The sequence below is a fragment of the Monodelphis domestica genome, chromosome 1 (assembly GCF_027887165.1).
Source record: "Monodelphis domestica isolate mMonDom1 chromosome 1, mMonDom1.pri, whole genome shotgun sequence".
Taxonomy (NCBI): domain Eukaryota; kingdom Metazoa; phylum Chordata; class Mammalia; order Didelphimorphia; family Didelphidae; genus Monodelphis; species Monodelphis domestica.
Genome location: NC_077227.1, coordinates 377,604,665 through 377,619,291, shown reverse-complemented (window position 1 = coordinate 377,619,291; position 14,627 = coordinate 377,604,665). Strand labels below are relative to the sequence as shown.

The window sequence follows — 14,627 nt, the reverse complement described above, 5'->3', positions numbered from 1 at the left end:
AACATCTCAACTTTCAGATAGGAAAGTGACAAAGCAGAGGAAAAACTCTTATGGTAATGTCTAAACACAATTGATTACAAGGTCTGCAAAAAAAAAATTCAAAAATACTGTTTTCTGAACACCTATAAATGGAATAAATATCCTCCTTGAAGAAATCATTAGCACCAGCCTTGGCTACCCGTAAAAATCTTACAGGTCAAGACTAGTAGCTAACAAGTTTGCTTTGTGATGGAGCCTAAGCCTCAAAATTGTAGTGCTCAACTTGATCCAGGCCTAATTCACCTGAGCTTTTATAGAAAGGTGTCATTTGTTACCTGAAACACCCTCAAGAAAAACCTTATGAATCTACATTTTCTTAAAATGTTACTTGTGATTATTTCCCAAAGGTGCAGAAAATGCCCCTCTAATGAACTAGTATTGAAGGTCGACTTGCCAGTTTGTACATAACGGAACTTGCGATTCAAAACTCCTTTCCTACCATCCTACCTCTACCCCATTGTTAACACTGCCCCTTCTCAGAATCAGACCCTGCCCCAATTCATCACAATATTCGTTTGCATAGGTCATGGACTCTTATAGTCAAGGTCAAATAGGTAAATAGACCCAATTCGTAACGGAACATACTTTTAATATTACTCAGCCTTTTCCCTTAAAGCAGAAAAAATTACTCCTTAAATGTATTATTGGCTAAACTAAAATTTCAAGGTCTAAGTAACAGTTAACCAATTATAAATATCTTGGTCCCAATAGTAAGCCTAGTTTCTAAATAGCAGAATTTAAACATAAATTTAACCCCAACCCCCTACCTCCATCCCATTTTGTTGGCCTCAAATTACCTCCATGAGCACTTAAGACTAGATAGTTCTAAGGCTGCTGGTGCAATGGATTAGTTTTTATTTGGAGTCAGGAAGATCCTCAGACATTAGCATTGTGACCAATGGGCCAACCTAAGTCTGCCCAAAATTCCTCATTTATAAAATAATGGTAGCACCTATCTCAGTTATTGTGAGGATAAAATGTGGCTTGGCAAACTTTAAAGCAACGAATTTAAAAAATCCTATTGAAATATTATAGTACTGTTAGTAGGAAAAAACGCAAAAAGTAACAAGTTGGCAGTAACAGGATGGGGTAAAAAGAGGACAATGTACACCTGAAAAATCAAAACACGAGTGGTTTCTGGTTTCTGACCAAAACCCAATGATTGACTTTTAAAGATGAAATCCTTTCCTTGGGAGTCAAAAAAACCTCAATTTAAGATGACCCTAATTGACCTCTTATATTACCAGAAATATTTCCAGTCAATAAAGTTCCATTTGAAGAAACTTTTATCTTTGTGAATCAAATTCAGTCAATCCTACTCAATCAAATCCTGGATAACTATAAATTGAATATGCATGTCTCTCAAAAAGCATGCCATGAATACAACTAATTGGCTAACAATAGAATCAAGGTTTTAATTTGCTTTAACTTTTGAACTACTAAATGTTTATATGAAATCCAAAATTTCCTTTGATACAAGTGTAATGGAAAGTAGCCCCCACCCCAGAAGAGTGCTGATAAAAACTACTAAATACTATATGAAATTATTTTTAAACTTAAAAATAAAATTCCACTCTTCAAAAAAGATACATGAAGTTACTTCATATGCCTCAATCCTCAAGCTGCAATAAACTAAAGAAAGGCTAAAAAAACTTCAAGAGTCTTGGGGTATTCCTAATTTGCTTCCAGATTCCATCTTTTTTGGCTTCAACACAAATTAGTTGATTTTTAAGGTAATCTAGTTCCCATAAAATCTACAATCCACTCATCTTTAAATCTTCCAAAGTAGTGGTGGACAAATGTCCCTGTCCCTGCAACCATTATTTCCACCCACACGAACTAGATCAAAATATCATTGGGAAATAATTTTACAAAACTTTATAGTTCAAAACTAAGCTATAATATGCAGCTCATGGGTCAAAGTCCCTAACCAATATCCTGGAAGCCTTCTCTGGATGCCAAATAACTGTTACTAGTTAGTTCTCACTACTAGTCCACCTTAATTTTTCTGACCAAATATGAATGCACTTTTAAACTGTTATTAGTAATGCTGTACCTTGTTTACATATCACTTTTATTGCCTTTTGGGTCACAAAACTCTTCCATCTTTTTTCCTAGTGCTTGTCAAAATAGAAACCAGAATTGCTAGTTGGCATTTAGGCATAACCTTACCATTACCATCTTTTAAATATTGTTAATTTCTTGCCTTCATTATTTATAAATCTGCCTATGGTCAAATAATTGGTGGGCAGTAGACTTAACCCGTTATCAATCTACAAACCAGAGTCTTCATTTCTCCCCTAAATATTTCAACACCAAAGAAAGAACCTTGGAAATATTATTTCCAAGTAGAAACTTTGGTATTTATGAATAAATTTTGTTATGGGCTAATGAATTAACCACCTGGGAGAAGAAAGCTTACACTTGGATTATCTGACAGGGAAAACCAATGAATAAGAGTTCACAAGTTTATTGTGTTCAGCAAGTCTGTTTCAAATGTGTTCAGCAATGCTTGATGTAACAGTTCTGGTTATTAGCATTTTCTAAAGAGAAAAATCTTGTCCTAGAAATCTTTTGTTGGAGAACAAAAGCTCCCCCACCCCCCATGTAGAATACTGAACTTGCCAGGATACTCTTACTTAAGGGTCATTGTCATCATCACCATGTACCATTAATGCAGGGGGGTGGGGGGGCTTGAAAATGGGCTTGATTTCTCTTAACATCAGGGTGTACCCTTGGAATTTTAAAAAGGAATCTCGATTTCAGCTTTTTTTGGAACAGTGAGCCAAACTCCCTCCCCCCAGATAAACTGGCAAGTTTCTTCAAGTTTTCTGCCACAAAGTGCCCTTCAAGCTAAACCAAAGCGAGGGTGACTGTAGGGAGACACAACAAGGAACTCAATAGTCAATTGCAACTTTATATTTCAGGCATTCAAGTATAATATTCAGATACAGTTCCATTTCTAAGAGAAACCATACCAAAGATCCCAGGAAACAGTAAGAAAACATTTGCTACTATACTCCTACATAAGCCAGTTCTGTATGACATGCATCACAAGTATCTGGGTAAGGGAGGAAAGAAGACTGGTTATACTGCTTTAGAACACAGAATTGGCAATCTCATCTTAGTGAAATGTTAAAGTTAGTTGAAAAGATAAGTTCCAAATAAACAGTAAAATCTTCATCAAGTTTGCATTACTCAAGCCACTTTTCCCCTGACTTTTAACTGTTCACCTCAAGATTAACTTTAGCTAATTGAATTTGAGAGGCAGCATTGGAATAGTGGATAGAGAGCTGGCCTTGGAATCAGGAAAGCCTGGGTTCAAGTCCTGCCCTCTGATATTTGCTGAGTGACTTTTTTAGAAAGTCACAACCTCTCAGAGCCCCCCCAGCAAATAAAATAGAAATTGGAGAAAGTGCAGATCTACATTGTTGGCAGATCTACATTGTTAGAGGAAATTCCTCACAGAAATCTGCCTATACCAATGCAATCACAAGTCCCATCAAAAAGAAACATTCAAATTTCAATTTTGAAACATTACATTTAAGTGTCCTTGCATAATCCCAAATCAAAATGGAGATATTCCTTCCCATCCACAAAATAAAGAAACAATATTACTTTATTAAAATACTGAATTTATTTCACATGTATACTTTGTCTCCCCACCATTTCCATTTGTCTGACCACCACTACTACTATGCCCTATCATAACATTCCATACATACTTAAATGAAGCAAAGGGTGGAGTTCCATCTTTGAAAACTAAACAGGCATTTTGGACAACACATTCTTGGCAAAGTAATCTGGACGACATTTATCAGACACGGTAGGGAAAGTTCTCACTCTGCATTATAAAAAGGACAGCCAGATATCAACTGTTACAGAAATAAGACGGAAAATTTTAACAAACTGTTCAAACTTATTTTCTTAAAGAGATTTCCTCCACAGCCAGAGATCTTGAATAGCCTGAAAATGAAAAGAAATGTGGTCAAAGAACTCAACACCACAGACATTAATAAATTAAACTTCTTTTTTGCACAATTCTTAATATCTCTTTCCCTTCTCTGCTGTTAAGGTTCACAACTGCAAAAGACAATGAAGACCAAATATTAGGATTAAAAACTTGACTTATAATTGGTTCACAAAAAAAAAATACTTCAAGAACTAAGACTTGTAAAAAAAATTATTTATAAGGCACTTCAAAGGGGTTTTGGAAAAATTTGTTACCTTACATATATCAAGTCTTAAAAATCTCATCTATAAAAGGATTTTCAGCAAAGGAAAGCAAGAGGAAGGGTGGGGACCAGTTTGGCAAACATTGGCTGAACTTCATCTGCCCTGACTTTTGTCAGATCAACTTCAGTAGTGAAAGCTAACTGCCTTCACAACATTTTCTCTCACGAATTTGTGATTGTTGATTTGATACTTGGATCAAGTCAACTCTGAACCAGTGAAAGGAATTAGGAAAACATTAAACTTTCTTCCAGTGACAAAATTATTTCAGTTACAGGAATTGAGAGAAATTTAACACAAGTTTAACCTAATGCAAGTTGAGTAATAACTAATTCAGAAACCTGCTTCCTGATTCCACCTTTTGGCTTGAACACTTAAGTTAGTTGACTTTGGGAAGGTAATATAGTTCTCATAAGATCTACAGAGAAGTTTCCCCCAACACCCCTACCCCCAAAAAGAAAGCTAAGACCAGACTGGTCCAAGTGGCCAAATTCAGCAGCAAGGAAAACCACAGCTCATTTCCTTAGCCAAGAGTGCCAAAAGTAAAGTTCTGTGGGTTTAGTAACCAAGAGATAATTTACCAACCATACAAAAGCTGGAAAAAATGTACTAAAATATTAACTTCTTAATCCCTGCCAACCAAATCCCTAAAACAACTTCCATTTATTTAATCTGAAGTATTGTCTGTGGTTAGGAACCTTTTTAAAGAAGCCAGAATGTGGAGATTAAAAGTGTAAAAGGAGAATCACAATAAATCATGATGGAAAAACTTATTTGGATTTTGTCAAATTCCCAGAAAATTCAGTTACCTCCTGATCAGACATCCGGAAGCAATTCTTTACATAGTTGATGAATTTGCCTTCCACTTTTGGGAGGGAACCACCCTATTGAGACAAAACCATGAAAGGTTAAACACAAAAATATACCTCTAGAAGTTTATACAAAGATTCTATTAAGTGGAAGCCTCCAAGATAAAGAGCCAGGATGCTATTAGTCAAGTCACTTCTTCCTTGTTATTGAGGTAACCAGTAACTAGAACATAATATATCTTTTTGAGGTCCACTCATGGAAGCTATAATTTTATTTCAGAGGCTTCCTTCCATGTTCCTTATAAATTCCAATAGTGCTATGTTAATTTCAACAGTGTAATTCTACTCAATATTTAAAAAAATAGAAAGCTTAGCTTATATATCACCTATATATTCAACAAAATCCAACCCTAGAATGTATGTTAATTGCTTTTCCTCTGTGCCTCAAAGAATCTAAATCCCAAGATGTTAAAAACTACAACTAAAGATCCCTGATAAAATCATTCTGTTCTTATTTGATATTCACAACAACCCTGAGGAAGGTGCTATTCTTATCCCCATGTGAGTGTCATATAGCTATTAAGTATAAAGGTAAGGTTTCCTAGCAGCTTTCTAGGCATAACATATTGGTTTTAAGTATAATGCCATTTAATTCACAATGTTGCATCCTATTACTTTTATGTGGTCTCCAAGAGAGGGAAGTCTAGATTTTAATTCCACCTGACACATACTGGTCATTTGACCCAACTTTTATTTAAGTGTCCCATGAAATTTCCAAAGTTACAGAGATATATGCAACAAGAGTTCCTTATAATCACAGGCCAGGTCCCTATCTCCACATGCTAAGTTGGAGCAATCTCAAGACAAATTTCATTTAAATTTTAACTACTAGGTTGAATTTTTCCTGAAAGAAGGGTCTTAAAGATTGGTTATAGTTTGGATGCTTGATGGCCAAAATGAGATTTTAATCAGGTAGAGACTTGAGAATAATATCCTTTCAAGAATAGGAAGTCAGGGAATGACTGAACAAAGTATGGAATGTGTGCAACAGAGTATATGATATGCCTTGCGGACATAAAAAGAATGGCATCAGAGATACTTGGGGATATCTATGAAATAAATAACTATACTTATAACAATGTTAAACCTTTAACAAGTTTCTTCATGGTTAGTTATTACTTATTTATCAATAAATGATTCATCAGGACTGAAGATCCACTTCTTGAAAGAGATGATGAGATTATCACATACATTTGGATGACAATCACTGCTTAATTATGCATTTGTGTATTTTAAATGGCTTTTGTTATTTAAAAAATAAAGCTGGAGGTAGAGTGGGAAGATAAAATGTTAATGGAAATAAAAATTAAATTAAAAAAAATACAAGGATCTCCTTAAGATTTCTGAAGAGGGTAAACTTATTAGTGGCCTTATGAGTCTTATAACTACTGAAACAATCCTACATTAAATGATTTGTGCAAATGGCAATGCTAGCATTAAGAGGTTCAAGTCATTTTTTATTCCTATTATTTAATACTATGGTGCAAATAATTATTGTACTATAAAGAGCAAACTACACGTTTTCAAGATGCTTCTCTATCCCATTTTTGTGAGGAGCTTAATTCGAAGAAAGCTGGTAATTCATCTAAGAACAGGAACAACACAGGAATGAGGACTTTTTGTTTACCATTGGCCATAAATATCCTAAATACCAAAACCTTACTGCTTAATAAAGGTTTTCCAGTAGTTTGGAATAGACAAGTTCTATGTCTATTTTAACCTAAAAGACCTTTCAGATGAAACAATGCCCAAGTGCTTATTAACCTCTTCCTTTCTTCTGTTGTGGAAAACAGAAATCTACAAAATAGCGTATTAAAGCAAAATTAAGAATTCAGAAACAAAAACATTTCTAAATCAAAATCAAAATTTGTTTCCAACAACTATATGGGTAGAAGGAACCCCACACCCCCAAATTTGAATTCTGCTACAGAACTAATAAAATGAAAAATCTCTACAAAGTTACAATAGTCTCATTTTTAGGCAAGATTATTGATACTCAAGGCTTTTTTAAAAAGGTCATATATCTAAGAAAAAAAAAACTCATGGCTTAGTTTTTTTTCCCCTAAAACTCCAACGCCCTCTGCTGGCATTTCTGTACAACTTTCATACACAAATAGAAGGGAAAGAGATGTGGTTTTAGGAATTTCCCCCACAACCTGAATTCAATCTGTTGAAGAGTTAAGACAATTTCCAAGGGAAAAAACTCCAAAAAGGTGTAAACTTGCAAAAAAAAAAAAGCCTACAGGAATTCCTAAGCTCCTCCTTAACAAAAATTCATCTGCACTCACCTTTTCAATGCTTGCCTGCATTTTTGCTTTAATATCCTCTAGAGAAGTGGGTCCTTTGGGAGTCTTGGGAGTCTTATCCTGCTTTTTGAAGGAATCTTGACCCTAAATGTTTCAGAGGAATTAAAATTTAATTCAAATGATATTTCAAAAAATACATTAAATAACCATTCCTTCATTTATCTCAAACTCAGTCACCCATTAACCAAACCAGTCTCAAGGTTGACTTATAAGTATCAAATACTGAAAATGGCTCATTTCCTAAATAATTTCTAAAATATGAAAACCCTGTCTGGCTTTACAGCACTTTACAAAACAGAACCTGCTTAAACTAAGTAGATTCCAGATTTCTTCCTGTTTTTAATCAGCATTCCATTAAAACTGCTTACAAAAAAAAAACCACAGCCTTAAAACACACGTAGATAAGAGATAAAGGAGGTAAAGGTAAATACCTTTCCTATATGCCTATTTAAATAAGAATGTATGCTTTTATATAACATTAGTTTATAGCTGGATGGGATGAACCCTTAAGAGATACAATAGAATCCCCTCATATTTTCCATAAGCCTCAAGAGTTGATAAGACACAGATGGTATTAAAAACATCAAAATCTTTTCCATTATACCACTCACTCAAGCCAAATCTTCATTACTTGCTTCTACTGATTGAGGAAGAGTGCTTTAGTAGAGTGGATAGTACCGAGGATGGCCCTCCTTGACTTTGGAATTCAGGTTTGGTTTTTTAAACATGTTCTAACTGTATGGAGAAGTCACTTAACCCTTCACCGTTTTTAGAAACTCCACATTAAATTAGTTCTATATTGTCTCTGAAGTACAACAGTACCAAGTTGTTTCTGGATCACTTACCTTTGCTTTTGGTGTGGACGGCTTTGAATCTTTTCCATTCTGGTTTGATTTTTGTGCATTTTTTGCTGCAGTATCACGAACAGACTGCAATTATAAGTTATTAATATTTTTAATAGATTCCTAAATTAAGTCTTGTTACAATTCTCTCAAAGGTGTGCTTGTGCATAAAACACAAAACAGTAGCATAAGCTCTTCCCCCAAGTATGTTATGATATATTGAATCCCGTTCTGTTTAATTTCATCCAAATTGCTCGTTGAGTTTTTCTGACAATCACAAGAGACAAACCTGATTAGGTTTGTCCCATCAGAGGAAATCTGTAGTAGTTTAAAGAATACAAAATAGTTCACAACTAGGGATAAAAGACAAGTTATTATCTGGAGTTCTATGGTAAGAAACAATACTTACTTTCTTCACTGGAGGGGTCTTTTCTTCACTTTCCTCATCTTCAAAGTCATCATCATCGTCACTACAATTTTTAGAAACACAATAAAAATGAGTCACTCACCTCAAACCACTGATTTTTAAAACTCACTACTGTAAAGCTTTGGAGTTCCAAAGCTCCTAATTTTGAATCTCCTTTTCAACAATTAAAGGCCTACTGTAGTATATACTTTGTAAAAATTCACTACCTGTTTGCAATTCCCTTTTTTCTTCCTTTTCTGTTACTGAAAAAGATCTATATACCCACTCACATCTTTGTGACTTGTTCACTGATAATGGTGTTTATTATATATTACATGAATATATATATATATTATAAAGGTGTGTATTACTGAATGTCGTTATTGTAGCTCAGTGTCCTACTTAAGTTTCTTAAGTTTATGAAAATATTGAGTTTCTGCTCAATATTTTCATATAATTGGCTTTTCAAAAGGGGCAATAGATATATATTAAGACATTCATGATGAAAAATATAAAAATCACCTAGAACAATATGAAAATGTCTGTCAATGTCAATTTTGATGTTCTACACTCTCCCTTTTGTTGCTAGTTTTAATCTCATCTCACAATCATGAGCAGCATAAAAAAAAAAAATCTTTCGTAGATTTCCTTTAAATAGCAAAGTCAAAGGCCATGGATTCATATCAACCTTCATTATACACAGTATCTCCCCCCACCCAAATCTCAGTGCAGTTTTAAATTTATACAACAATTTCTTTCCATAAACATTCAGGCTATTAACCCTGAGGTTATGAGGACAAACCAGAACTAGGAATTCTACTTGGCTCTTCTCAAACAGTACTTCTATGAGAAATAAAAACTACTTACTCTTCATCATCATCGTCTTCTTCATCATCTTCTTCATCTTCTTCAGACAGTTTTACCTTTTTCTTTAAAGAAACAAGGGATAGAAATAATTATCTTAATTGGAAAATAAGTTTACAAACAGAAGCAAATGTAAAGTTGTATTTATACCTGTGGAACCTTGCTACCAACTCCAGGAGCAGATCTTTTGCCAGACATGTTTAGGAGTTTCATATCATCTTCCTCTTCATCATCTGATTCTGCATCTTCCTCCAGAGCTAAAAACAAAAGGAATTTTGTGTTAATAATAGTGGCTAAATTTAATTCTTAAGTGCTTCTTTCTGTCTTAAAACTGAATTCAGGAGAGGAAAAATAAACTGAACACATCATAGTAATATGTGCACTACAACAACCTAGACTCAGAAGGTGCCTCAGAAGCCCAAACATAATTCTTTAGTCATGGTGGTGCAAGTTAAAAAAAAAAAAAGCAGCATTTAAGTAAGAAACCTTTTTCTTAAGAAAAATAAGACTGGAAATTTAACAAATAACTTTTTAAAGAGAAAGACAACATACCCACTAAGTGCTGGCCACTCACATGTACAGGCCCTGAACCACATTTTAACCGCAAAACTACTGGTGGTGTAATCTCAAAGCCACCTAGAGAAACCTAGAAAAGAAAAAAAAATTTGTGACTAAATGCTATAAAATGGGAAATAGCATGGAAGAATCATTACCCTTGAGAACATTTAGTGTATAAGCTTTATTGTCTCAAACAAGTCAAATTCATTATTAAGTCACTTTAAAAAACTATTGTTAATGAATTATCTTAGCAAAGTTTCCTACCTTGGTCTCTGATAAAATAGCACTAAAGATATTATATTTATATGCAAAGCATATGCCACAAGGACCCTCATATTTCAGCAGTTTGTGGTAAGATTGACCCTGGATTTTCACTGGCAGCCAGACAAAATGCAAATTGGGACCATGTGGAAAGTCTTTAGGTTATGTCCAAGGTCTCACCTAGAGGAACTAATGTGAGGCACATTAGAGGGGGTGGGGGCAGCTTGGTAGCTCCGTGGATTGGGAGCCAGGCCCAGAGAGGGAAGTCCTGGGTTCAAACCAATACATAGTATTGATTCCAAGATGGAAGGTAAGGGTTTAAAGAAAAAATAATGCCACAGGATCATACACCAGGCAATGCTTTTGGATACATTAATTCACAAAGGAAAAGTCACAATTAAGTACCATGTGCCATACACTTGGGCTATAAAGAAAAAATACAACTTCTTTAGGTGCTTACATTACATCAAGAGACAACTGCATAAAACTGTACACAATGAAATTCGAGAGGAGGTACCAACAGCTAGATATGAATAAGGATTCATATAAATGATATCATGTGATCTTAACTTTGAAGGAAATTCAAAATGCCACTATTAAGGAAGTACAACTAAGGTAAAGAAAATATAACAAAAATTCTGCATCTCTGAAATGCTGAGTTCTATGCAAGCTTAATCCCTCATTTGTCTCTTTAAGCCACTAAAATTATTAATTTGGCCAAAGCAGTACAGAATAGGAATATACCACTTCCCCAACTAGTAATGGGCTTGAAACTTGAATATAGACTTGAGATGCAACCTAACCTAACTAATCTAAATAATATAGTAAAAAATCAATAGTGAATGCTTTGACTTGCTGGTAATACTTGCAGCACCTACATGTGAAGCAGAGTATCATCTCTAAGTCAAAATACCTAACAGTAATTTCCACCTCTGATACATAGTGTATAATGCTGCAGGACAAGTCACTATATTCTCAGTACTCCAGGCAACTCTTAAAGATTATGTGGTAGAGTTGATGAGGGCCTACACTGGTAAACTGATTTAGTACTTTTTAGACCTTGTACTTAAAAGTATCTACCTCATAGGGAAAGGTTGAATAAAAATGACAGATATAGCAATTCTAGCTGTGCAAAAAAACAAAACAAAACAAAACACAGAAATGAGGGGAAGAATTTGGTATCAATTCCTAATGGAAACATGTGGTAAGATAAGTACCAAGTCCTAATCTTAATTGGATGACAAAAGTTGAATTATATAAAAGTAGACTCAATGGATTTACCACTTGAATATTTATCAGAGAAAAAAAAATTAAGTCTTACAGTAGGCTGAACAGACATTTTCAAAGATGCCAATGTTACTTTAATTGGATTTCCTTCATAGTTCAGTGCCTCTGCTTCAACAATATGCAATTCATCCTTTGCACCAGCCCCTAGACTCACCTGTTAATGGAGAAAAGAAAAGCAACCTTTTAGTAATTCAATTTAAAAAGCTTCTCAATCAACTGTTACTTGGTAAAAGGATAGTGAACAACCAAAAAAATTGCTACATGCATTATCAGGAAATTTTTCACTTTTCTTAACCTTACTTCTTAAGCACTTAATAAATAAAAGCTATGGACAAAAACACGGATCAACCCCTTATTTTGATTTTGAATGCCCAGGTACAAGATACTGTCATGAGTACCTTAAAGGAAGCTTATTTCTGACCCATAGGAATAGAATGACAGATTTAATTCCTCAATTAACCATAAGAACATTATATTCCATCTAAAGAGATTTATTTTTTAATACCATTCATGAATGCTATTTTAAATTTGCACCATCAAGGCACTCCTGGAAAAAATTTTATCCTGTTAAGAGATCAAAAGGATGCAAAAAGTAAATTAAATAGTAAAAAATTTACTTACAGTCCTCAATGACAACTGGTGCTCATTTTCATCATTATCTACCTTAAAATGATAATCTTTGTCAGCCTTTAGTTCACAACCTGAAAATGAGCAAAGCCAGAGTTGTAACTTAAGTAGCATTTAGATTAATCTCCTAAAGTTTAAACATTATTGTATCACTTAATTTGAGCCTGTTTCCTCTTGTGCAAAATGATGGCTAAGATTATTTGCTCTACCTTTCCCTCAAGGAAGCTGGGAAGAAAACAGTTTATAAAAAGCTCAATGAATAAACAAGTCTGTATTTGTTTCAGGGGGAGAAGGATCCATTCCGATATATAACAGGTGGTGGAGTGGGAGGGAAAGAGACAGATAAGAACTTTTCATTCCCAGAGTTTTAGTAATTAGTAGTACTTTCGTACTTAAGTCTAGGAACCTATAAATGTGCTTAACTTTTATCCAAAAAAGCATTTTCAAAACATTAGGGTTGCCACAAAGAACTACTTCCCCAGGCCATCTTATTGAATGAGACAAAACATGTCCAGTTAAGTTAAAAAACAAGTGCATATAAATATAGGACTGTATTGAAATTTGATATAAATTCATCAATACAAGAGGATAGTTTCTCCAAACCATTATGGATATAATTACCACTCAAGCTACTAATCTGTGCTCTTCCCTAAACTCAACCACCACGATAAAATTCCTCTTCGTGCCATTTTTATCACTGATTTAAGGGATTTTGCATTTGCAGGCCTGAGCCCTTAGGCCTTGTGGCGATCCTACATTTCCCCAAGCTCTGCAGCACACCCACGTAGAGGGGGCGCGGGGACTAGATGCACCAGAAGTGCCTTACGCCTCAGCCGAAGGCCTCGAGGGCGCCACGTGCTTCCTCCACGCAGCTCCGCAGCACCAATGTTTTCTGCCCACGTGCCCCACCCCCCTCGGTAACGGGCCCAGCAACGGCGGCAACCAAGCGGGTCCCTGCAGAGATGCGGCTGCGCGGATACGCCAGTGGCCTTATTAGAGACGGCAGGAGGCCGGGCTCAACTAGCCTAGACGTAAGGCCGTCGCCGACCCCTCCCTAAGCCCCTCCTCAGCTCCACGAAAAATTAAATCCGGGCCTCTCAGTCGTCATCCCCTCCCCCCCACCGCCAGGCCTGCAGCCTTTGCCTCCACGGCCCCGTGCGCATCCGTCACCAGCCACCCCACATCAGGCATAAAACCCCTTCTCCAACACTAGTTCGCTACAGACAAGTTGTTCCCTGGCCCCTGGGTGTGCAGTTTGCATTTTAGGGACAGGCCTCCAGCCCTCGGGGCCCATCTAGGCCCCAGGCTCGATCTGCAGCAACCCCCCCCCCCCATACACACAGGCCCAGGCTCGCGGCTAGCCGCCCCGCCCCCATCCCTGCAGCCTCCTCCAAATACGCGGCCGTTACCGAAAAGGAAATTCTGGGGCCGGAGGGGGCTCATATCCATTTCCATGGAGTCCTCCATTCTGAGCAGCGATATTAAGGAAAGCAGAGCAGGGCGGAGAGGAGAGCGATGAGAAGGACGGAGAGATCGGAACTGGCTCCCGAGGGGCTCCGCTCAGGACGGAATCACACCGAGGAAAGGACGCGGGCTCCCTGCGCACACATATAGTCCCTCACAGATCTCGCGAGATCTTCCGCCGTGCGCACGTGCACGGATGGCTGGTCTCGTTCCCCGCGCGTCCTCGTCTTTCACTCACAGAATAAGTTTGGTGCGCGCTACGCTGACTGCCTCCTCCGCTGGCGCGCCCCCGACGTCTTCCGGAACGAGCACTGCGCCGCCATGTCCTCGACCCTACCACACACCCGCACACACAGGCACGCGTCCGGCGGGTGCTTTACACCCTGGCGCGGCCCCGGCTTAGAGGAATCGGCACTGCCGACCCTGCGCAAAATGGCGGCGACGTCCCCCCCCCCTCCCCACCCCCATCCCCACCATTTTAATATTCTTTTCGAAGAAATTAGCCAGAGATGGAAGAATCCTACTCCATTCTTCTGACCGATCTGGGCTTGTTTGAGAAAGGCTTTCAGCTCTAGCCATAATCGACCCCCTTCCTCCCTCCCCTGAAACCTCAAGAAAGAATCCGTAGCACTAGTTCCAGAATCAGATGACCTGAGTTTGAATTCCCATCCATAATACAATCTCTGTGACCTTGGGGAAGTCGTTAAATCTCTCTGGGCCTCAGTTTCCTCCATATACAAAATGAGAGTGTTGAATTAGCTGGCCTCTGCCCTTTCCTGTTCCAAAGGTACACAGTGAAAAGCTGAAAGGGACCTTTATTGTTGTTTAGTCATGTCCATCTTTTCCAGACCCAATGGACCATAATACACCA

The 14,627-nt window shown here is 37.0% G+C and overlaps 1 protein-coding gene across 2 annotated transcripts; it reads right to left on the bottom strand.

Annotated features, from left to right (window-relative positions):
- Nucleotides 1-2,936: 2,936 nt before the first annotated feature.
- On the bottom strand, nt 2,937-14,368 carry NPM1 (nucleophosmin 1). Of its 2 annotated transcripts, none has more exons than XM_007507809.3 (11): nt 13,702-14,368; nt 12,287-12,366; nt 11,700-11,819; nt 10,112-10,205; nt 9,710-9,816; nt 9,563-9,624; nt 8,699-8,759; nt 8,293-8,376; nt 7,430-7,531; nt 5,082-5,156; nt 2,937-4,005 (listed from the first exon to the last, which is right to left on the bottom strand). In XM_007507809.3, exons 1-11 carry the CDS (start codon nt 13,757-13,759, stop codon nt 3,967-3,969), a joined length of 882 nt encoding a protein of 293 aa, XP_007507871.2. In that variant the 5' UTR covers nt 13,760-14,368; the 3' UTR covers nt 2,937-3,966. The 2 variants fall into 2 exon arrangements, with proteins under 2 accessions (XP_007507871.2, XP_056667552.1); XM_056811574.1 differs by having other exon boundaries at nt 2,937-4,122; nt 13,702-14,101.
- Between the last annotated feature and the right edge of the window lie 259 nt (nt 14,369-14,627).

What these genes read in the sequence shown, in the direction of transcription:
- NPM1 (XM_007507809.3), bottom strand. Translation starts at nt 13,759, where the DNA reads ATGGAGGACTCCATGGAAATGGATATGAGCCCCCTCCGGCCCCAGAAT. An exon ending in GAAGACGATGATGATGAAGA is followed by an intron (nt 8,760 to 9,562) that starts GTAAGTAGTTTT and finishes TAAAAATTGTAG; the next exon opens with TGACGATGATGATGACTTTG. An exon ending in CGTCCACACCAAAAGCAAAG is followed by an intron (nt 7,532 to 8,292) that starts GTAAGTGATCCA and finishes TGAAACATTTAG; the next exon opens with GGTCAAGATTCCTTCAAAAA.